The 23,928-nt window shown below is 40.8% G+C and overlaps 1 protein-coding gene across 1 annotated transcript in view; it reads right to left on the bottom strand.

Moving 5' to 3' along the window:
* LOC310949472 (F-actin-monooxygenase mical2b-like) overlaps positions 1–23,928 on the bottom strand; it is an 83,161-nt gene that overhangs the window by 43,163 nt on the left and 16,070 nt on the right. Inside the window, exons 2-13 of the mRNA XM_083916946.1 lie at positions 19,267–19,340; positions 18,785–19,183; positions 15,112–15,319; positions 12,530–12,646; positions 9,843–9,944; positions 9,346–9,501; positions 7,505–7,605; positions 5,555–5,812; positions 5,332–5,447; positions 3,975–4,101; positions 1,968–2,058; positions 640–787 (exon numbers count right to left, since the gene is read on the bottom strand). Of these exons, the coding sequence (XP_083773072.1) occupies positions 640–787; positions 1,968–2,058; positions 3,975–4,101; positions 5,332–5,447; positions 5,555–5,812; positions 7,505–7,605; positions 9,346–9,501; positions 9,843–9,944; positions 12,530–12,646; positions 15,112–15,319; positions 18,785–19,048 (1,688 nt within the window). The 5' untranslated portion in view covers positions 19,049–19,183; positions 19,267–19,340. The remainder of the gene's footprint in view (positions 1–639; positions 788–1,967; positions 2,059–3,974; positions 4,102–5,331; positions 5,448–5,554; positions 5,813–7,504; positions 7,606–9,345; positions 9,502–9,842; positions 9,945–12,529; positions 12,647–15,111; positions 15,320–18,784; positions 19,184–19,266; positions 19,341–23,928) is intronic.

The following is a 23,928-nucleotide window of genomic DNA, read 5'->3' as shown; positions in this document are numbered from 1 at the left end:
ACACAATCACTGCAACTTAAAGCGTTTGCCACTGCAGGAACTTTGCCCAATGGACGAGGAACCTTTTGAGAAACTCCTTTCCTTTTTCGACTGCAGGGACCAGGGGCTAAATTAAGTTCCGGGGCCATTTTGCATTTTTTTTCAGAAAGTTGGGGTGGGGTTTGCAGGGATGACAGTTGTGACTGGTCAAACACACACAGCGCTGTGCTGCTTCTTCGTAAAACAAGGCAGTACTCTGGTATCAATTATTGACTGTTTAAGGACGAGGGGAGAACATTTATCTCTGTTTGATAACGTTAAAAGTAAAGTTAGGCTTTGCTATCAGACAGAGAAAAATAAAGACAGATGCTCCTGACAGGCGTTTGCACATGCACGCATGTCATCTTGTGTACATTTAATCTCGACATCAGTAAGATTTCATAGATAAAAAGCTTAATAAGCTCATATTTCTGAGCAAGAGCTCACTGTCTACACACTACTTAGAAAAATAATTATTAATTTATGGCATTAAGCTGCTCAATTCAAAGAGAGCCTGTCTGGACTATTTACAAACCAACAGAAAACCACCAGGATCTTTGTATACCTCAGCATTTCCATGTGTTTACATTATAGACTGTGCGCTTTTGTGCGTGTTCTTACATGAGCTCGGGCCTCTGGCGGTGTATGAGGGCGCACAGGGCCAGGCCGTTTCTCCAGGAAGATGTGAGGTCGGTGACATCAACCCCTCTGTAGCCCTGAGTCTGCCTCTGACACCAGGTCAGCAGCCGACCAGGACGCACCTCGGACTCTGCATGAGACAAAGGAATTAATAGTAGTGTCAGCAAGGTCCTGTGGAGTTGGTGTACGGTGAATTTACCCTTTGATATACAGCAGTTCCATGACACAATAAAAGCCTTGTGACTTGAAAATCTTGAATAACCTCCCGAGCCTCAAGCAGAGGAAGGAACCTTGGCGGAAAATTCAGGGACAGAGCAGACATTCAGGTCAGGACACTAACTGGCCTAGATAAAAGATCTGCAGCCTCGCTTTAATGAGCTTCAAAATACATAACTGGAACATCTCGGCAGGATTTCAGAGCTTATCTGTAGAGTGAAAGGAATGGAAATTTGTTTCACGGTTGATTTAACTTCATGGCCATTTCGGAGGCTGTAGTTTGCAGTGCTGTTTTGTGTTATATCACGAGGTGTTTTCCATACTTTGCCTACCCCTCATAATAATCTTTCTTCATCATGTAATTTAAAGTGAAATTCATCCCAGGGTCTTTTTCGACACTTGCATACATCAAATAAGCCATCGAGACTGTTTTTTTGTGTATGAACTATTAAGGGAGATATGCCGGAGAGTCGCTAACAGTCGCAGCCGGACATGGCTATAAATAATAAGCTTGGGGTATTACAGTGAAGGCATTAAAGCGTCTTTTTTAACCACTAATACTGCTCGAAATAACACCAAACCACTGCAGTAGCATGATAAGAGTCCTTACGCAAAAAACAAAACACTGACAACAAACAAAACAATTCTGAGCAGTATTAGTGGTTAAAAAATACGTTTTAATGCCTTCACCGTACTGCCCCGAGCTAATCACTGTTAAGCACATCGAGCTGTTAGCAACTCTACCGGATCTTTCCGTTAATAGTTCATACACCAAAAAACACAGTCAGTAGTAATAGTAGTGTCGATAAAGAACTTGGGATAATTTTACGCCGGAATTACACTAGACCTTTGCACCTGCTCTGTTTTCAGGCTTTAGGAATGTCCAGCCTGTGACGGGAGACTTATTGGTTTCAGACTAATTTCCGAAAGAAAGCATTTCTATTGGCTGTTCTACAAATGCAGATGCACGTGCACGTCTGCAAGTTCTGCTACGTCTGCAGCTAATTCAATGATACAGTGTAAGATAAGACGTAATGTCAACCATCCACAAACAGTGCAGTGCAGCACATAGTCACAGTCATTCTGCATCTCACCTCTTCTGGACAAGTTCACTGATCTTCGTGTGGGTCCCCCTCTTTGCAGGTGACACGAGTCCTGTTGGCCATCGATGAACAGGTGACGCACCTGAAAGAAAAAAAGAGTGGAAAGCAGAAGATACGAAGGGTATATTAAATTCAAATTGTTTGATTATTTACACTTGATTGGATAACTTTTAACACAGTTAGAGTGACACTGAGTCACTGCAAAATCAAACTGTACATTTTTGAATGTGCAGTCGACAAATCTCCTGGGAGCCTCTTTAGGGAGAACTGATGGAGAAAAATAATGACTATAAGTACTACTACAAAAAAGCTACTGTAGTATTAGCTGTATACGGCTAATAAAGGAATACACTCAGACATTAACACTAGCCTCAGTCCAAATATAAATAACACAAAGGTAGAAACACAAAGCTAGAGATATTAGATAGACAAATGTTGTTCTATTCAGTCGAATGGTAGCACAGCATGAGAAAGGGGACTGGATGTCAAAGATTTTGTATCAGAGTAGAATTTAAGACATGTCTGATGTTACTGGTAAAGAGAAAAGTGACATTTCTCAGTCATTGTTGAGTGTTTTTGAGATACCTGCTTCTTTAAAAACATCCCAGATTTAACATGCACATTGATGGTAAAAGCTTAAAGGCTCAGTGGGCCGCTTATTTTTGGCACATTAGGCAAAAACCTCCATAATAACCTTGGGAATAGTGTAAATTAAGTGATGTGAGAGAAGATCAGACCTCTGCGTCTCTCCTAGGCTCAGTTTTTAGCCTGCAAAGAATCGACCCCGTGGCAGATGACTTTGACCAATCACAGAGCAGCTGAGAGAGCCAGCCCTGTGATTGGCTGTTCTACTAAAGCAGATGTGCATCCGCGATTCTTCGGTGGTCACCCAGTCTGCAGCAATTGCGGATGACCGGACAGGAAAGTTTGCTATTCCACGGCTGGAAACACCCACGTTCAGTGCAAAACGATCTAAGAAGAGGACGACGGATTCCTCAAAAAGAGACAAATGCAATCAAATGCGTATCAATATTGGCGTTGCATTTCAAAGACGGAGAGGAGTTGGGGATAACATTGGTTTGAACTTGGACTCGGAGCTCGCTGTTCTTCTCTTGGACAGGTAAACTGCTAAATGATTTTTCCTCTAAGAACTCCGGTTGCTGTGATGGGGGTTAGGTTGTGTGGGCATGGAAACAGCCTGTTCACAGAGGCTACCCATAACGCATTGTTGGAGGTTGCTAATACGTTAGCCTCCTGCTAACCGTAGCCAAAGGCATACGGCTACTGCTAATACAAGATCAGGTCTATGTTGCTACATTAGAGTACTGTATCATACTATTCCACCGCAAATGTCTTCACACCTACAAGTTTGCCAAGAGTGACAGTAAATTCCCTTCTATAATTTCAACAATCGCAATCATGATCGGGACGATTGGAATAAGTGACGAGTAAGCAGACTGATACAGGTGAACATATGAGTAAAAAGTTAGTTCTCCATTTCAGTCCTCGGCCGTCTAATGAACTCATTCAGTACTGTTCAGTATTAAATATAAAAACTATTTACCATCGCTGATGTGTTTTTAAAAAAAAAGGATTTTCTTACCTGTGACTTGGACATTATGGAGGATAATGTAAAAAAAAAAAAAAGAAGCTGGGGCAACTTGGTGATTGCCTTGGGCAGGGACCGTCGTTGCGTGTATAAGGCGCGTGCATCAGATGCCTGTGCTTGTTTGGTGTGAAGAGCTTGGGTCAGAGCTGAGGAGATGGAGACCCGTGTAGACTCAACAACGACAACACCTTTGTTCTAGGTTTCCTGCCTACTGAGCCTTTAAATGATTAGAATCCAACATCACTGAGCAGAAGACCCATCATTAAAATGTCTCAACCTCACCCCTTTTGATATCTGGTTTCATTCAAATGCATGTGAGGACATCTGCTTTTGATTTTACTCTGCTACACACACAAAGTTCACTTTTATTACAGGAGTGTTTGACTGACCTGGTGTGGGCGCACACAGCTGGAGTTGAGGTTGGGGTAACGGGTGACGGGGTCAATGGTGTACTGTTCAAAGTTTTTACTTATGTTCTCTGTGGTGGTCTGAGGCAGCAGCCGGTAAATACTCTCCCTGAGGAACAACAGGGCAAATATAACTGGTAGATTAAAGATAAGGCAGCTTCAAAGATCTGAGAAGTACACTGCAACCGTTTGCCTGAAGACAGCAAACACTGAGGAAAGCTGAACGCACAAAACATTGCTTTCAAAACTATAAAGACCTTTAACATGAAATCTGCATCACTTGTGCATTTACACCAGACATTTTTTAAATACTGCTACTTTACTCTGTTTCAGCAAGTGATGACAAGTCATTCATTCTCATATGACAGAAATTACCCATAGAGAGTTCTCCAAAGCTAATATGATTCATAAGAACCAAGATCTTAAACGGGACACCAGCCCGTAAGCACAGAACAGAAAAAAGCTCCAATGGCTGCCTGTGGAGGCTGGAATCTTCATTGTTTTATCATTCTTAAACCTTTAGTTGTTACCACTGTGTCTGTATTTACCTCATTTAATTCCGTGATTTACTTGCCAAATTTTGTGTACCACACAATCTCCATTTCATCAAATGTTGGGTGGGAGTTTTCTAGTAGGCCCATTGGAACCCTGATACAAGGGAATGTGGATCTGGGATAATAATGTGGCAAAAACTATGTGAAATACCTTTCTTTTATATTTGTACCGTTATACTATGTAACTACATCTGTTTTTGAGCCAATAAACAATACAATTGGAAAAAAGAAGATAAATTATGCCACAGTCTATCTGTGCAGCTTTGGGTGGAAAATATTTTGTGAAAAATGCAGCAGATTTATGAGAAAAAGTGGCAAATCTACAAAAAAAAAAAACCATTTTTATGGGAAAAAAAGTGGCAGATTTATAAAGAAAAAAGTGGCAAATCTACAAAAAAATGCATATTTATGGGAAAAATGGCAGATTTATAAAGAAAAAAAGTGGCAAATCTACAAGAAAAAAGTAGCGGATCATAAGTCGCAGACTGACTATTGTCTATATTTATTGACCTACAACAATCGTTGCTAATGTTAGCATAAACATGTAGAAAAGCAATATTTCACCATTATTGTTTTTCTTCATAAATCTGCTATTTTTTTCTCAAAATATTACCCCCCTTCCCCGGATCCCTTTTTTTTCATACTTGGCCCTAATATGCCATTGTAGTTATCAATGAGTTTTCCCTCGAAAATCAGTAATAGTATCGGTCTCAAAAATCCCATATCAGTCGGGGCCTTAGATAGCTCATCTAAAGTTACAGGAAGTGGAACATGAAGCCACACACCTCTCAGCCAGTATCTCCAGAGGACTCCTGCCCTGTGCATAGCCCCTCACCATCCAAGCACTGTCAAAAGCTGCCAGAAAACCCCGAGCACAACCTGTACCCATCGGCCAGAAAGGCTGTAAATGGAGAACATTATGTCAGCGTGACCACAGAGCTGAGCCTCAGTCAGGGTGGAGGCCAAAGTATCCAACAACTCAACAACACTGTCACTGCTACCTCGTACCTCAAGCAGACTGTCTCCCACCAGTGCGACCAGTAGCTGATGTCCGTGTTTCTCCCTGATCAAGGCAGCGTTCTCGGAGGCGTACATGCTGGTGAAGTCAAACATGGCTACATCCGGCTGCCCGTAGTGGTTGATGGCGTAGTCCAGGGATGGCAGCTGGTAGTTTGTGCCAAAGTCAGCTGCTTCACGGGCGTATGAGAGCAAAGCTTCCTGGTTGACGTTGTCAAGACTCAGCAGTCTCTCTGTTTCTATGTAGTCCTGCATTGAGATGAGGGAGGAAGGGTTAAGGCAGATATAATTTACATACTGTAAACTGAATGTTTTAAAGCTGCACTTGTCAACAATTTTATCACGTCAATAGGGTAATGTTTTGGGTTTGTTTGTGTGTCCATTAACAGGAAAACGGAATAACAACAGGCCCGAATTTCATGGAACTTGGTTGAAGGGTGCAGCGCGGGCCAAGGAAGAAGCCAATACATTTTGGGGCAAATCCAAATCAAAGAGCAAATACACAAATCATTTTTCCCTTTCGTTATCATTGCAAGATTGCCAACATGGCAGGTTGGACAAACAAACAAAAAATTGCAAAAAAAATAAAGCTATTTTAGACTAAAAGAGAGGAAGATGATGACAAAACCTTATTAGCTAGTTTGTTGAACCAGTGAGCTATTATCAGTGATGGGGCCTCCGGCCACGTGTGCATGCTGACACAGCTGACGGAGTGAGAGATCACTCTGCGCTAATGGGCAATGTAATATGAGATAGAGACCACAGAGGGCACAGCGAGGCAGAGTTTCAAAGCCTCTGTATGTGTGTGTGTGTGTGTGTGTGTGTGTGTGTGTGTGTGTGTGTGTGTGTGTGTGTGTGTGTGTGTGTGTGTGTGTGTGTGTGTGTGTGTGTGTGTGTGGGCATTTTCTTTCTCGCGTGTGTGTATATAGAAGATTGTCCTGGCAAGCTCTTGGTTGGAGGGTCAACAGCACACTGCACCCTGATGCCATAATAATATCCTCATTTATACTGTCTAATCTCTGTAGATGACAGCAACCCTCACTGAGAGAAAACCTGACTCATAGTGTGTGTGTGTGTGTGTGTGTGTGTGTGTGTGTGTGTGTGTGTGTGTGTGTGTGTGTGTGTGTGTGTGTGTGTGTGTGTGTGTGTGTGTGTGTGTGTGTATGTGTGTGTGTGTGTGTTGGGGGGGCGGGCATAGAAGAAATGTCAAAGAGCTAACATCTAATTAGAGCCCAGTTTCATTATCACCCCCTATGGATGCCCATCACTCAGTGCCAAAGCTAGCTTATCGCTGCCCTGGCAAACACACACATAACTTTGCTAAGTAACAGTTTTACTTTGATCAACAACAACTATAGGGGCAAATATTAGTTGACAGCTAGTCAAAACGAATATTACAAGAAAGAAATGTGAATTGAGAAAGGGATTTGTTTCTTGAGCAGGAGTCACGGATGTATTGAGAGAAATGGATACAGTGTTTGAGGCTGAGCCCCGTTCATTCCTATGGAAGTTGTTCAGTGGCGCATGAAGCCTAAAAAGTTCAACTGTGGGTATGAAATCGGCACTGCTTCTGCATTATGGGGCTCATATGGCAGGTGCACTAGAGACCTCTGTCCGCTGAGCCGGTTACTTCCAGTTTACCACTCAGGATTAAATTATGTAGTCGTGCAGCTCTTCTAGACTTTCCAATTGTTATCGGACCGAATAGATCAAATTCTGATAGTGAAACAAGAAATTTTGCAGGTTGTGATGCTCTTTCACCATATCAAGTCAATGGGAAAAAGTATTTTGGGGACCAATGGCATCAAGTGAATTATCTTGTTCTTGCAATTTCACTATTTGACCACCATGTGTGACAAATTGGCTTTAATCGAAGACTCAAACAAAATTAGGTTTCAAAATGAATACTGCTGAATTTGACATATGCGTGTGTAAACTCACATTTTTGATGACCCCTTTGTCCAGCAGACTCTGCTTCTTTGCCGTCATGACAAAGTAGTGGGTGTTGTCTCTGTAGTAAACTATGTTCTCCAAGTCAATTCCTGAAAACAGGAGTAGATTTACTTATTAAAACGGTACTTAAAATCATATACTATATGAAAGAGGTGGATGTAGCCACCATGACGTCACTCATATGTTTGTGGACTACTGTTTGAAGCCTTGAGTTTGGCATTTTCAACTAAATGCTAATTTACCAACTAACACTATCGCTAGCTAGGTTACCAAGGTGCATCAATAATAATCTTAACTATATTAATTGGGATACTAACTTTGTCTACTGAAAACCCGGCTTAAAACAAATTGCACTTAAAGGAAAACAATGAACAGCCAATTCCGTGTGTCTTTTAGTACAGCCGAAATGCTGAACAACACATTTAAGGCTCATTTGTACTCCCTTCATGTACAAAAATACATTGAATGGAAAAGTTTCTAATAACAACAAACAAATGATCAATACTAAATATTAGTATTGGATTAGATAACTTGCAAAAGTATCGATACTTTTGCCATCAACAGTGCCGTCTCTGCCTCCTCTAGTTGAGGTGTAACCTGACACAGCAGCGCTGCACACAAGACAAGAAAGAAACTACAGCTCATCTGAGCACATGAACGCTGGTTCATCGCGTTAACAACACTGGGCTGACTGAACACAAGGAACTTCACTCCCAGTTTTAGTAGAAAATGAAAAAAGCAAAAGTGCCGTTTGGAAGTATTAAGTATGCAAAGCTAACAACCGGAGAAAGGCTAAGGATGTAAACAAGCATTGGGTAGAATCTACCGTGTGTCTAATAATAATAAAACAGTAACGTTAACGGTGGAGCTATACCAACTCTATTTAATCAGCAGCGATGATATGGAGCCAAGTCAGCAGAAACACAGAAGATAAACAGGACTGTAGCTGAATACATTAGCATGGACCAGATCCCTGTTTACACTGTAGAGAAACCTGGCTAACAACAACTGATTCACCAAGTGAATCCAAGGTTTAACGTCCTTCATGGAATCATTTAATGGCCACAGAAATCCCTGAGCTAAACAACACAATAAAACAAACAAGAGACTTTGAACATATTTGTCATATTTACATCCTTCAATTACGTAGTTTTTCTTTTGCACTACGTCAGACAGCTTTTTAAAAGTGTTATTGATGTCTGTATTGGAACAATCTGAATTTTTTGAAATACTGCCTTCATTTTTTGTAATTTTCTCCCCATGGTATCGAAAATAGTATTGCGTAATTTCCTGAGTATCGGTATCAACTTTGAAATTCTAATATCCTGACAACCCTACGTGGTAGTGCCTTGTCAATCACAAGGTAGACAGACTCTAAAGCATACCCTGCTCTATTGTCTATTTTAATCTGAATGGGACGATCATTTACAAAATAAACACCATGCTGTATTGAAGAAGACTTCAAAGTAGTGATTGAGACCCTAAACTCAGCAGGAAAATGTTTACTGAGGTAATAAATCAAATTAAAAGTACAGTCATTTTCATACCATCAGACCATCTTCTTTTTGCAACCAGTGGTGTATCCCCTTTGCTTAACAATTGAAAGAATGCAGGTTTAAGGCACCCCTGCAATGGTCTACTTTTCAGACCCAGAGGCTACATCCACTTCTTTTATATAGTCTATCTTTAAAATGCTGTAAAATGTAGCAATTACAGTAGGAGAAGGAAACAGGCAATCCTGCATGGTATACAACACAAACAGAGAATATTAGGCTTCATAGTATCATTATAGTGTTAGTATCTGGTGATTAATCAATTTTCTAATTCACCTGTCTCCTCCTTGAGTTCCAGGAAGAACTTCTGGTTAAAGATGAAGGCCACGCCACTTATCTCCTCCACCTTGGCCTCTGCTGTGGTGTTCCTGTTTACAAAGTTAGCTGTGATGGCGATGGCTAGCTTGCCTCGAAACTCTTTGCGACCAAAACCTGCCGAGAGGGGATGAAAAACCTTAGCAATGAACCACGCAGAGGGAAACCTGTGGTGAAAAATGTTGAATTAATGGCAAAGCTCTCTGACAGTACATAAACCAGAACACTTACTAATACAGACCAACATGTCGACAGGAAATGCTTTACCTCGTGACCAAGAGCAGCTTTGACACCTCCCCTCATTTCCAGGAAAAAAAAAAACAAATAGTGCTTTGACTGATGCATAACTTTGTCCTACACGTGGGTCAGGAACAAACCTTTTCTAATGACTCATTTTGAACCATGTGTTCCCCGCAGCACCACTCCATTTTGTAGATGTGATGATCCGTATTTCTCACCGTCTAATGTGTTTTTGCGTCCGTCAGCTCCAATCACCACATCAAAATCAACGTCCGAGACAGGATGGCTGGAGGGCCTGACTTCTGCTCGCCACCCAGGACCTGAGGAGGGACACGACAAATCTGCTGGGTTCACTTCAATTTGATTATTTAGATAAATATTTTATTTGTCCTATTAGCACACCACAGACTGGATTTCTAGTACCATTACAGGAGGTTACTTATTTAAAGCGTGTATGGCTGTATGGGTAAAGCTCTTGCCAGACCGAGCAGACTATACCTTCATCCCTAAGTAAGGTGGGTTGGATGGAATGAGGTGACACAGTCAAATAGATGGGGGCGAGGAATACCAATAAGTTTGCTAAATGAGTTATTCTAAAGAGTTTATTCTTATTGGCGACTGTAAGCAAATGCAAAAAACAGATGGCACCGTACAGGAGAAGCAGATGATTGTGTTGGACAGACAGGTGATTCAGTTTATGCGTATGCTGATTGAAGCTGAGGTTATTGTCCAGTGCAATGCCAAGGAATCTGAGAGATTTCACCACCTCTACCTTCTCTCCTCTGATGAAGACTGGGGGTTGTCCCACTGTTTTGGGAGGGGCTCAAGAGGGGGGTTGGGTGTTGAGGTAGAGAAAGTTGCACCATGAGTGAGATTGGAATATTGAATATTGCACAGAGAGAGTAAGTGTTGTTATTATTGAGCAGTGTGAGGATGCCGCGTCATCTGCATATTTGAAGTAGAGGGTGATGGTGGATGGACTAAACACAGTTGTTTGCATAGAGGGTGCAAAGAAATTGACTAAGTAAACACCCCTGTGGAGTGCCAGTCTTGAGGATAATGGTGGATAACAATGAATGTTCAACCCTTAGAGACTGTGGTCTGTTGAAGAGAAAGTTATGGATCCTGTATTTAGTGGTGATGGAATCTGGATGTGCTGCAGTTTCTTCATCACCCAATGGATCTAAAATTACGCAAATCGGATTAAAATGTCAAAAAAAATAATTTGGAGCCAAGTCATGAAGATGTCATGATCAACACAATCTTAAAATCAAGTCTAAAACAAAGATGGAGCGAATGTAAAGAGGCTAAAACAGGAGAGAGGCCAAAGCATCATATGTGCTTCTCCTTCTCTTATCGTGTACGTATGTATACAAATTGGGGGGGGTCCAGGAGTGGTGCAACAAATTAATTAATATGACGTCTTGGACCAGTTTCTTGAAGTATTTCATGATAACAGAGGTTAAAGCTACGGGCATGTATTGGTTTAGAGTGATCTAAGGGTGAAGGATGGGTGTTAGTTCGCAGGGGCAGTTTTTTGGGACCCGACCTGGGGGTTTCCAGCCAGCCTCGGAGCCTGATTGGGTTTGCATCTAGTGAGTTGGCGGTAGACGCCCTGTCTGGTTAGGAGAGACTCAATCAAATTCATGGAAGGGCAGTGTCCAAGGAGCTCTCACACTCTCAGAGAAATCAGAGGTATCAAATCGGCGTTGAAATTATTGAGATCATTGGCAAAGGTACTAAGGGTCTTGACTCGCTGAAAGGCTTGTAGTGATGGGAAAGATCTGCTTGTCTAGCTCTCCATCAAAGACTTTACAAATAAAACAGCCCTGAAGGCATGCAAGATTCAAGATTCAAGAAGCTTTATTTATCCCGAGGGAAATTATTTAATAGCATCGTCTCACCATTTGGGGGCCCTGTGTGTTCTGTTACTTGTAAACAGGAGGTAGGTGGATAACATTGTGGCCCATAGTCCTAGCAGTGGAAGAGCTCTGGCTATGTAGGCTCCAGAAATATTGCCGTTGCGCAGATCTATAGTTTTGTTAAGACTTGTTGGTACATCCTCATATTGCTTGAATGCTGGCAGAGCGTGACTGCGCAAACAGCTGTTTAAATTAACAAGGAGGAACACCGGGGACGCATGTGTTGTGCACCATCTGCTCGGCTGCTGTACTGACGTTGGCGTTTGGTGGGATACACACACACACACAACTGAGCACGACAGTCAAGAACTCCCTTGGGAGGTAAAACACTTGGACAGACAGGGTGAGCAACTCCAAGACCTTCCCACCATGTACTTTGCTGTGAGTAAACCAGTGGAACTTAATGCACAACACCACCCCGCACTTTCCCAGAGTTTTGGGTTCTATCCGCCTGTACGATCAGAATGCCATCAAGGTTAACAGTGTCAGAGCGAAGATGTTTTTTTTAAATACACAAATTATACAATAGGGGTTTTCAAAGTCAGAGACTGTGGTTGCCCCCCTCCCCCTCAGACAAAGCTTGGAAAAGACGCCCCCCTTTTATCAGCTAGGTGATGAGACAGACAGGCATGGTGATTCAGTGCTGGAAAAGGGGAGGTCCACCCATGACGGAGCAGACTAGAGGGCCAACACAAGTGAGTTCAGGACACCTGGCATTCGAAAGGCAAACTCAAGGTAGAACTAAAATGGAACTATCAGCAGACACCATCAATAGACTTACGTTATTGTTTTCCACACAGTTTTCTATAAATACTGCCACTGCAAATGTCTTCTCTCTAGGACACTTTCTGATCACTTCAGCACATGTATTTTCTGAGCACAGAGATTCCATATATAGCTGAGTTATGCAGGAGAGTCTGTGTGTGTCACTGCCACTCATGACCCTTTGACATACGGATAACAGCACGCACACACAGACTTACTGTCGTCAGTCTGCTCTGCTGGTGGCTCTACAAGTTTGTGAAACTCCACGTTGACATGAACTTCCACTCCCAGAAGTAGACTCACTTTCAGCAGCATCAGCTGGAGCTGGCGGATACCTGGAGTGGATACACACACACACACACACATATTCAGAGAATATCCAAAAAGCAGACAAAGCAAGGCTAGATCTACCTGTACAGGCAGAAAAGCAAGCATACATTTTAAACCAGGGTTGAGACCAACCTAATATCTGCTTTCTGTGCACACATTTAAAATCTGTGTACCTTATTGTGCAGAATTAATTTCGGTTATTTGTTATTCAAGTTAAAGTGTAATTCCAGCGTAAAATCATCCCATGGTCTTTTCCGGCACTTACATACATATAATAAGCCATCAAGACAGTTTTCTCCTTCTTGCATTTGGTACTTTGTTTTATGTGTAGGGACTCTTATCATGCTACTGCAGGTTTGGTGTTATTTTGAGCAGTATTAGTGGTTAAAAAAGATGTTTTAATGCCTTCACCGTACTGCCCCGAACTAATCAGTGTTAGCCACGTCCAGGTGTTAGCAACTGTTAGCAACTCTTCTGGATATCTCGGCTAATAGTTTATGCATGAAAAAACTGTCTCTATGGCTTATTTGATGTATGCAAGTGCCAAAAAAGACCATGGGATGATTTTACGCCGGAATTTCACTTTAACACAAGGCCTCTAAAAACTGGGGTAACAGAGAATGTCATAGTGACCAAGAAATGTATTTATTTATGAGAAAGACATGCCTGCACTTATAAATGAGAAGTTAGAACAGAAGAGGTCACATGAGATATTAATACATGACACTGTTACTAAAGCTTGAGAGGAAGAAACACCAGTGGAAAAAACCCACTAGGGATAAAGACTGAAGAAACAAAGTGCAGCGAGCTGGCGTGCTGGAAAATCTCTTCTCACAGGTTACAAAGTCACACAGCCAGCAAATACCACCACTGTCATGCCCCAATGTTAAATATAGAGAGCAGAAATGAAAGGAACTTTTAAGGACAGCACACATTACATTTATGTATATCATAGGGAACACGCACGCACGCACGCACGCACGCACGCACGCACGCACGCACGCACGCACGCACGCACGTATGTTATCTCTTTTAAAAGGAAGCAGACAGAACTGTAAAATAATAATATAATAAATCCTAATTTCCAATGTCATTATTCCATCACATACACTTAACTTAATTATTGCATATTTGAATGAGTTTACATCCTGGATTGTAAACATCAAAATTTAGGCTTCTTGTGCATTTTGGCATACACAGTCTATTAATAGTTACTGATACCTTTGTGCTGTAATTAAGAATCATTAGGCCTCATTTATTATTTCTTTTATTTATTTATTGAGACCTTCACTGTAAGGTTTACCAGGATAGCCACAACAAAGGTTAATGTATTGTTTTACTAGAAACATAAATGCACTCTTATTCAACGAAAAAAAACATGGTTATTTTAAGAGGGACATATTTTAATCCCATGTCTTGTCTAGTTTATGTATTGATTTTAAAGTCAATTATTTATGAAATGTGAATCAACTGAATCATCCCAGTGTGTTATATATTGAAAATGCAGTGTTTTCAGTTGACTTTAAATGCTAACTGTGGTATTGTCAAGTTGTTAACACTTTTTCCGAAGTAGCCCAACTAATGTAATCTCCTGATGTCCTGGGTCTTTGCAATCAATGCGGTTGTTGGTGCGTTTTAAAATCAATTATTTTATGGATATCTGTGAAACACTGAAGATGATTCTCTGTTTTTACTCGCCACGACACAACGTCTGAACTGAGTGCACACACACGGATAGGCTTGTTTCGCCATCGGCACACTCATTAGTTTGGCCACCCCCTCTCTGTGATACGGACTCAATCATAAACAATCTGTTTTTTGCACATTTGATACAATACTTTGCACGTTATTACAGTACTGTTGATCTGTATATATTACCATTGTAATTTTGATATTTTATATATCTCTATATATAGTTATATACTTTATATATACTGTTTTAGATTTCTGTATAATGTATAATATTGTTGTTGTTAAATACTTTGTTTGTATAGCTGGAGTTTGAAACAAAACAAATTCCCCCTGGGATTATTAAAGTGTTTCTGATTATGATTGAAGCGGAGGCTAGTGGTCGTAACATGTACACGCAGAGCGAATCGCAGCGTGTTAATCAAAAGTAGTCGACTGCTAGGTTCACGGTCTACAATTTGGATTGGATTACATAAAAAGTTATAGTTCTACACTCTTTATATCCCATTACAATAAATTAAGAAGGACTACGGACATAGGAATCTCCCATCACGCTGTCTGCACATCAAGTGACTTTAAAAAGAGTCCTGAAATTAAGGTTTAGGAAGTTGTTTTTGTGAAACTATTTAACAAAGCTGAAGAATAAATGATCTTCCTTCCCAGAGAACTAGAAGGGAAAAAAGATGTTTGGGAGTAAGGCAACAGTCACCATCCCCACTTTTTTCTCTCTCTAGGACCAAAATGAGCGAAGCTGAGAAGTGAACGGCAGATTTAAACTCACTGATGTGGTCGATGGAGCCGGCGCAGAACTTGCCGTAGAACTTCTTGGCTCCGAGGCCCCTGAGGTCGTGGATGGTGAAGGGCCAGAGGTGGAGCACGTTGTTCCTGGAGAAGGTGTCCCTCTTTTCAATCACCACCACCTTACAGCCCAACAAGGCCAGTTCAATGGCTGTCCGCAGACCACAAGGACCACCGCCAATGATCAGGCACTGAATGAAAGAGGCACAGGGACAAGGTGGTGGGGATGTTTTAAAAAGTTTCAAGGGATGTTTCCCATTCATGCCAATAAAGCATGGTGACTGAACTGACAGAAAAATAGTTTGTATTCTAGTATATAGTATAGTGATTTTTAGAATTTTTTTCTCATCTTATTATTAAATTGTATTATCCACGATGGTTTGGCAATATTGTTCACTTCACATTCATGCCAATAAGTGAGAATCATACACTGAATTAATTCAATGAATTAACCTCATTATCAGTTGGCAAGACTCAAATGCAGACAGTGAAGCTGGCAGCAGCCTCACTCTACAAAGTGTGTAACAAGTAAAAATCTCTGCTGCTGTCCCATGAATTTGGCTGTTATAATATATCCTTTTAATAATAACAGTAAAGAACCTGATTTTCTTGCATGGTAACCATAGACTGTATAATAGAGATGGACATAGCTACCTTGACGTCACCCATTGGTTTGTGGACTACTGTATTTATTGAAGGTGGAAGATTTTGGTCATCACAATCTTGTTTTTTTTTTACAGTAGATGTGATGGAGGATTCTGGCTTTTTTTTTAAACTGACATTGTTGTTTAATCTACTTTTGGACTGATAAGAAAAGAAGAAAACAGCATCATCATGTGGAAACATGAGGAAAAAGTCATCTGTGACTACAGTCAACATCCCACTTCCAGGTCAAGGAGGTTTTGCCAGTTTACAGTTATGCACACACAAAAATGTCTGGGATAATAATTGAGTGGTTATTTTTGGCCAACCGTCAACCCAACCCATCTCGGTTAATCTCCCCTCAGTGGGTCTCTGGACTCTTTCCGGACGTCTTATCTTTTCCTTCAGATAGAAAGTCATCCCAACCCTATGTGCTGCTTATCATACTTGACAAACATTGTCAGACAATAAGACAGATCAGCACGTGGCATAAAATAACAAATATGGCATATTATCATATATTATTCATACATAATATGACCTATCACATGAAATACATGTATAAACTCCCATCCTGTCTTTCAGCCATATATTAAAAGCTGACTAACATACAGTATGGTGTCCACTTTCATAAAGTTTCCCACAAACAGCTTATGTTATTTGATCCAACTGAATTTGCTCAAGTTACATGCACAAAATCCAGTTAATTCAACACCTCAGAGTTAAGATTACTCTGGTCCAATTAATTATTTGGATATAATTACAGAAACAATGTATTTGCATAATCTATTTCCCTAACAATGCACTCAGCAAAAGGTTCTAATTGGGTATTTAAACAAATAAACCACAATCCCTTAAGCTTTCTTTTAGGTTCAGGATTTTTTGGTTGGTAAAAAATGGGCACTTGTGTTCTACTCAAAAGAACACAGAAACAAGATAAAGGAAAAAGGATTATATCAAAAGATAGACTGTAAATGAATTGTGGTGACCTTTGTAACCTTCAAAACGACAAACGCCTGAACCTTTTGTACTGATCTTGTTCTCTCTCACTGAGCTGTAAACACATTTTTTTGCTGATCTTCTCCCTGCAACCAAAGTTGTGTCTTGTGCACAACTGATGATTGCATTGTTATGAAACTTTAAATATGAAGCCAAAGTGCAGTATCCACACACAGGCTACACGTGAATATTCAGATATTTGTTCCTTGGGTAGTTAGTCGGTTTTTCAATTTTGGTATTCCGATATTGCTTGTTTTTTCCCAAATCCCTTAAAGAAACAATGCTTTTAATAAACCTGAATGGCACATGCTGCATTCTGCAATTGTGTCTACTTCCTTTTTTTTTTTAACATGTTTGCATTTCAGCTCTGTGTGAGAGTCTTTACTGTGTTTTGCTGTCATTTACTGCCAACTGTTCACTTTTCCTCTCCTAATGCTTGGTTTCTGTGTGATCACCAGAGAGCGGCTGCAGGACAGTCGCATACTTGTTGTTCTGCTACCAACATTAGCTGCTCTTTTTCAACAATTTAGGTTTAAAAGACGTGCATGGAGGCTGAAATAACTGAATATTCAGAGCTCAAAAAATGGTACTCTGTACAGCCCTAGTGGTGGGTTGTACCTTTAACGTTGGTTTGTTATCTGCCAATAAACATGTACTGAGTATCTGATTTGACAGATTATGTCCAAGCATTTCATTTGAATTCTGAGGCAAAATGCTCTATAAAAAGCCAGATCATCAAGTTTTTGGGATTTACTTTATACTAGAAAACAACAAATGAACACTTGAAAAGTCACACTCAGAATAGACAATAGTGATGTGTAGCAATGATGTTAGATTTGGTTAGGTCAGAGATACTGAATATTAAATCAGCCATCTTTGCTCTCTACATCTCAGCCTTTCTTACCCTCAGGTGTGCATAAACTATAGGCTATGTACTTCTTTAAATAGAAAAATAATTCTTAAAATACAAAATGTGAAATGTCTTGTTATCTTATAGGGATCGGCCAAGAAAAGCAGGTGATTATTGGTTATTGGCTGAAAAAAATCCATATTGTGTATCCCTAACACACATTAATTGAACTATGCTTATAGGGAGACATTTCTCTGCATTCGGCCGTCAGTGTGGGTGTATCATGTGATGGTATGGACTCTGAGCTCAGTTTCCCTCCTCCTGTTCATACTTTTAGATATCAGCCTTATTACAGCTAACTGGAGCTGCTTTAAAGGTGGAGTTTGTGGTTCTGATTCAGTATACTTATACTTAAATTTAGAAAATATCTCCTCACAGTCTGCTGGCTGTCTGTTCTGTGTGTGTACTGAAAAGAAGTGTTCATACACAACTCTATTCCTTTGGCACTCGGCACAGGACAGGAAAGGTAATGGGAGTGAGAGGGATGGTAAATATTAGTGGTTAAAACATTTTTTGGAATGTGTTCAGTGCACCGCCTCAAGCTACTCAGTGTTAGCCATGTCTGGCTGTTAGCGACTGTCCGGGATTTCTCTTTTAATAGGTGATCAACAAAAAAAAACTGTGCAGTCAGTGAGAAATTATAATTTGAATAGTGGATACATCTCCCGCCACGATAGACATACGTGCATTAGTTTGATGTGTTGACATGTCGCTCCAATGAACACCAGCAGCCAATGCAGCATCTACATATATACAGTATATATATCTATGGAGTAGCATGTTAGTCGTTAGCCCCTGCAGCTGATGGTCACTACCAACTACATATTTCCTGAAGATGCTCAAATGAATTGCACTGTGCCACATTCTGTGTGATCACATCTATACTGCTGTTTGTATGAACCAGTAAACCTCCAACACCATCAGAAGGTCACAACAATGCCTTTAACCTTGCCGTGCCGTCCTGCATACAAGGTTTCATGCTCATGACTCTGAAAAGCATGAATACCCTTCCAATATGGAAAAATAGCACTACCGAACCAAACTAGTTTCTCCTTTCTATCAGTAGAATTAGTAGTTCAGGTCCCCTCCACTTGCTCTCTCTTACCCTGGTGCCCTGGCAGGCTTGATTCTGGTTGTAAACCTTTTGCTGTGCCCTTTTGTCCAGTTTAGTCCACAGGGCCTTGACCTTCCAGGTGCTGATTGCAGCTTTTAGTGAGCTGTAAAAGTTGCTGTAGTCCAGAGGATCCAGCTCCAGCTGCCTGCAGAGGATGCTGAAGGCCTGCAGAGTCCCCTTACAGGTGGACGAATGGACAAAGTTCTCAAAGAGCACGCTGGCCTGCGCTGTACGCTCATCCTCCATGTCACCCATCTGCTCAGATGGTAAAAAAAAGTGTCCAATCACTCTCTCTTTTTCCTATCCTGCTTGCTTTTTCCTGGTCACTCCTTCCACACTGTCAGTACTGGACTCCTATGATGCGGTGCGTGCCGTCATGCTTAGCTAGTTCTGAAAGAAACAAAAAACGGGATTAGAAATAAAATCTATCGATATTTTAAAATAGGTCACAATCATCCAGATTTTGTAACCACCTTTTTGCTATCCCAGATTGAATTCTTCTTGAAGGGTTTTGTCCCAGTTTTTCAATTTCCAAATTCTCAATTACCTAGACCACAGAATCAGGATGACAGAATCAAGATTTGCAGTCTTTGGAAAAGGCATCCATCTTTTGGTCAAAGTAAGGCAACATTTCATTAACACAGATGTAAAAATGTTGGGAGGTGTTAACCATTTCACTTATCTGCATTAATACATAAGACAGAATTTCAGAATTTGATGGGGCTGAATATATCCATCTCTTCGATGTAACTACTGCTGCATTTATTATTGTTTTTTTTCCTCTGTGAAGCACTTTGGGATTATGAAGTGCTTTATATGTATATATATGTATACTGTATATACTGTATTATCATTATATAATATTTCCAAATGAATATACATACATATGCAATGAATAACAGATCCTTGAAAACCCCACATGTAATTGAAAATAGCACAAAGACAACATATCAGATGTTGAAACAGAAAAAAAATGATGTTTTTGAAAATGATATCCTCATTTAGAATTTGATGCCATGTTTCAAAACAGTTTGGACAGGGTCATGTTTACCTGTGTGCTGCATCACCTCTTCTTTTAACAACACTCTGGAAGCGTTTGGGAACTGAGGAGACCGACTGCTGTCATTCTGAAAGTGGAATGTTTTACCATTCTTACTTGATGTACTGTAGGCCAAACATTTTCCATGGGTGACAAGTCTAGACCGCAGGCGAGTCAGTTTAGCACCGAGACTCTTCTACTACAGATGCTGTTGGAATATGTGCAGAATGTGGTTTGGCATTGTGAAAATCTGATGTGAAATATTTTAGGGGTGTATAATTTGGAGTTTGTGGTTTTGTTTTTACATCACACTATTTGTGTGCATACAAGCAAACATAGTCAGTGCACAGCTGGGAACATATATTTCTTCCCTATAATTTCACTTAAAACTATTTTGGTCATTTTGCACTGTGCACAAGTGCTTAACTTTATTAGATAATACGTTCATTTCATTCACACGGGGAAAAAAGGTTCTGTAATGTGGTTATTTATATAGACTAATTATGAAATGACCAGAAAACGATGACATATCATGATCTATCCCGATATGAAGTGAACTATTTCGGACATTGGCCCTAAAGTGCAGCATTTAGTAGCTACTGTTTTATACCTCACCATAAAGACATCCAGTTTTGTTTAACTTTATTTGTATTAGCTCTGTTGCTTCCTCGCCCTTACAGGGCCTTTAATTATGATGATGTTCATTATCCACTGCAAAACATGAGGACATACATATGGTGGAAAAGATAAAAAGAAGACATCATATTTCAAGTGTGAGGAATGTCTGTAGCTTGCACTGAAAAAAACTGAGGTCAATGTGTCGCCTCATATAGCCAGAGCGTCATGTCCTGCATTCTGTATGAGGTCCCCAGGGACACATGACCATACATCCCTGAACAGGACTATATTTCCTGCTAAAATTAACAACCCTGCAAAGTTCAAAGAGTCATTAATTAAACCCCACATTTTTTTTCTCTACAACAAAGATATTTTCCCCCTCCAGCTCCACTGAATGCCTGATAGGATTATGACTGGAGGGGTTCAGCTGAGCAGTTATTGGAGTGGCTGCAGGAATACAGGCAAAACAGTCACACACTTGCATCACACACAAGCAGCAATCGGGTAAAGCATGAGATGCTGAAGAAACAACCATGAAAAATAGCAGATGTACACAGCAGACTACATACTTTGTCCCTCAGTTGCACAAACTGTTCCAGGTTTGCAGCATGTGAGGGAGTTTACCCACTATCAGTATCACTTCCCTGTTCACCCAGAGTCCTGGGGTATGAGAAGAATTCTGCTTCCTGGTTCCTTTTGTGATCTTATCTTATTTGAAATACCAAGGACATCTAATGGGGGTTTTTAAGTTCAGAAGTTTTGAACCGCTGTCTTCAGTCCAAAGTAGGCAGAACTACATTTCAGCGTTTATCGTAACAGCAAGCAATGTTCGAAACACATTTCGGATTTCCTCAAACAAAACTATAAAGAAGGTTCAGGTAAGTAATGTTATGTTTAACATTGTAAACTAAGCAAGAAGGCATTTACGGGGACAGCTACGGTCCAGCTGCTAATTCAAGGTGATTTTTGATTCATGTGATGCAACGCACGTGTGCAGTGCATTATGAAAATGATACACCTTTTCTGAGGTTGTGTAACCTACTGTGAGTCTACATAGATTTAATATGATTCAACTGTACAAAGGCCTTTCCACACGTCAACCAATCAGGTTATTTGTTCACTTCTAAGGATTATAAAACATCAACACACTTTTCTCACTTGGAAAAAAAAAGTGCCGGAGCATCTCCTGTGCATTCCAGCAGGACTACACCCCTGGCAACACCCACTGAAAAGACGGTGTTCTTCAGACCAAAGATTTGTGACAAGACGAAAGTGCTATAGAACGTTGCAGGTGAGAGTTGCAGCGGTGTGAACTGACCCTCAACTGGACTTAAACTGGCTGATGTTGTCGTCAGCTGGTTTTAGACCGTTTCACCAGCCAATTAAGTCTTAGCAAAGTCAGCTGGACAAGTCACAAACTGTCAGCTGGTTGAAATGACAGTTATGGATTGAGTCTCAACATGCGTGCGAGAGAGAAAAAGAGAGAAAGAGACGGAGAGAGAGGGTCGAGAGAGTAATACAATAAACAGGGAGAAGGAGCACCGTAATCCAGAACAAAGCAGTGAAGAAGAAAGTGTAGAAAGTATCTCACTAGCTCCGTCCTCATTTGTATTTTACAATGCTACAAATTATATCAAGCTACGAAACAAAGCCTGAGAAGTCAGAGGTTAGAACGGAAGTACAGTGAGGCGTTGCTATGGAGATGATACACCGTCTCCCCTCATCACACTGGTGTGAACTGGCAGGTTCTAGAACGTTGCGGACTTGAACACTGCAAGTAGTTGTTTCAACTCGTCTTGTCGCAAATCTTTGGTCTGAACTTGGCTTAAAAGTGCACTAAACCAACATTCACCTTTTCTCGGCTAAATTTAACTGTAAAGACCGCTAAAAGCAAAGAAGGGGATTTCAGCACAACACTGTCCTGCTCTACAGCAAACAACAGGTGACATTACACAGTTAAAAGGCAGCTTTATGCCTGATGACATGTATGACCCCCCCCCCCCAAAAAAAAAAATTTTTGCAGATCTACATGATTCACGTGAAACACCAAAATTCAAGATGAAAATGGCGAATTTTGACGAAAGGTGACAAGTCTGCACCCCTGCTATATCCCAAACTCTACCAAAAAACAGACTGTTAAAGCATTTGAAGGTGATGCCAAGCATTTTATGGATAATATCTCTGTCAAAGTATCAGGTCCTGATCGCTGGAAGCTTCACAGTATCATTCTCACTATTACAGTCATGGAAACTGCTGTCCTGGAGAAGTTGTGAGGAAGATACTGTTTCTCTCACATACAAAGTCGAGGGCCAACACACACACACACGAAAACCTGTGGATATACGCAAGCAAGAGTGCGTCACGGCAAGGGACAGTGCATGCTGCGCAGGGATGACACCTGGCCGGCCCTCAAGTTTTCCCCAGTCATCTATCCCACACACACACACGCACCATTTAAGTCTTTGATAGGCCCAGCGGGGGTCTCAGATATCTGCTGCCTAACAGTTTGGCAGCAGACAGTAGCTTCTCAATTACTATTATCCCCTCAAGACATGTGCCCCCCTCATCAGGGGCTAAACAAGACTGCTGGTCTACAAACCCCTTTTTTATACCTTTCCAATGTTTTTTAACAGGACAAGGCATCTGCAATCAAATTGGTAATCAAGTCATCAGACGTATTACATGTTTTTTGTCTGCTCTACATGCTATGTCACATAATGGCACCATCTTTGGGTAATTCAAATAAAGAACAAAAGTGATGGGACATTGGCCCCTTCCCTACCCCATACCTCTGCCGCCCTTGCTCGGATCCATCTTTGAACTCTGCCTTCATTTTGATCTAAACTAGACACATGACTCATGAGTGACAGAGCGAGAGGACTGAGGGCAATTTTTCGACTTGAACAGCGTCATATGAATTACAGAAATACGTTGGCTTGCATAAAGTGCGTCGGCACATCCCAAGATGGCTGCACCCAATCAAAGTAAGGATTTCCCGTGTAGAAAAAAAAAACTGTCGGACTATTTTAAGACCCAACGACGCGGTGCTCTGTAAGCCCTGTAAAGTGGAAATGGCTTATCACGGCAGTACAGCTGCTGTACCAACACTTGTAGCCATTGCATCCTGGAGCAGAAGCGAACCAGCACCTGTTTACTTTTTGTCCGCACCCAAGCTTGATACATTAGGATTACAGCCATAGAGCTGCATCATTAAACGGCTCTGGGATAAATAACATGCGGAACGTGTTTCTGTTAGTAATCACTTAAAATTGATTTTCTACATGTTTCTTCATCATTACATTCATTTAGCTGAGCTTTTATCCAAAGTCACTTACAATAAGTGCATTTAGTGACGAAGATACAAGAATCAGGCAGGCACAGTTATTATATTTTATTTTGTAATGCATTTTATTCTTCATCGCCTCATGTTAAAAGTAATTTCTGGAACGTCTCTGTACGTTAAAACTGCAGCGGTGCA

Source organism: Echiichthys vipera (genome assembly GCF_963691815.1).
Source record: "Echiichthys vipera genome assembly, chromosome: 7".
NCBI classification, from domain to species: domain Eukaryota; kingdom Metazoa; phylum Chordata; class Actinopteri; order Perciformes; family Trachinidae; genus Echiichthys; species Echiichthys vipera.
This window is presented reverse-complemented; position numbering and strand designations above follow the sequence as displayed.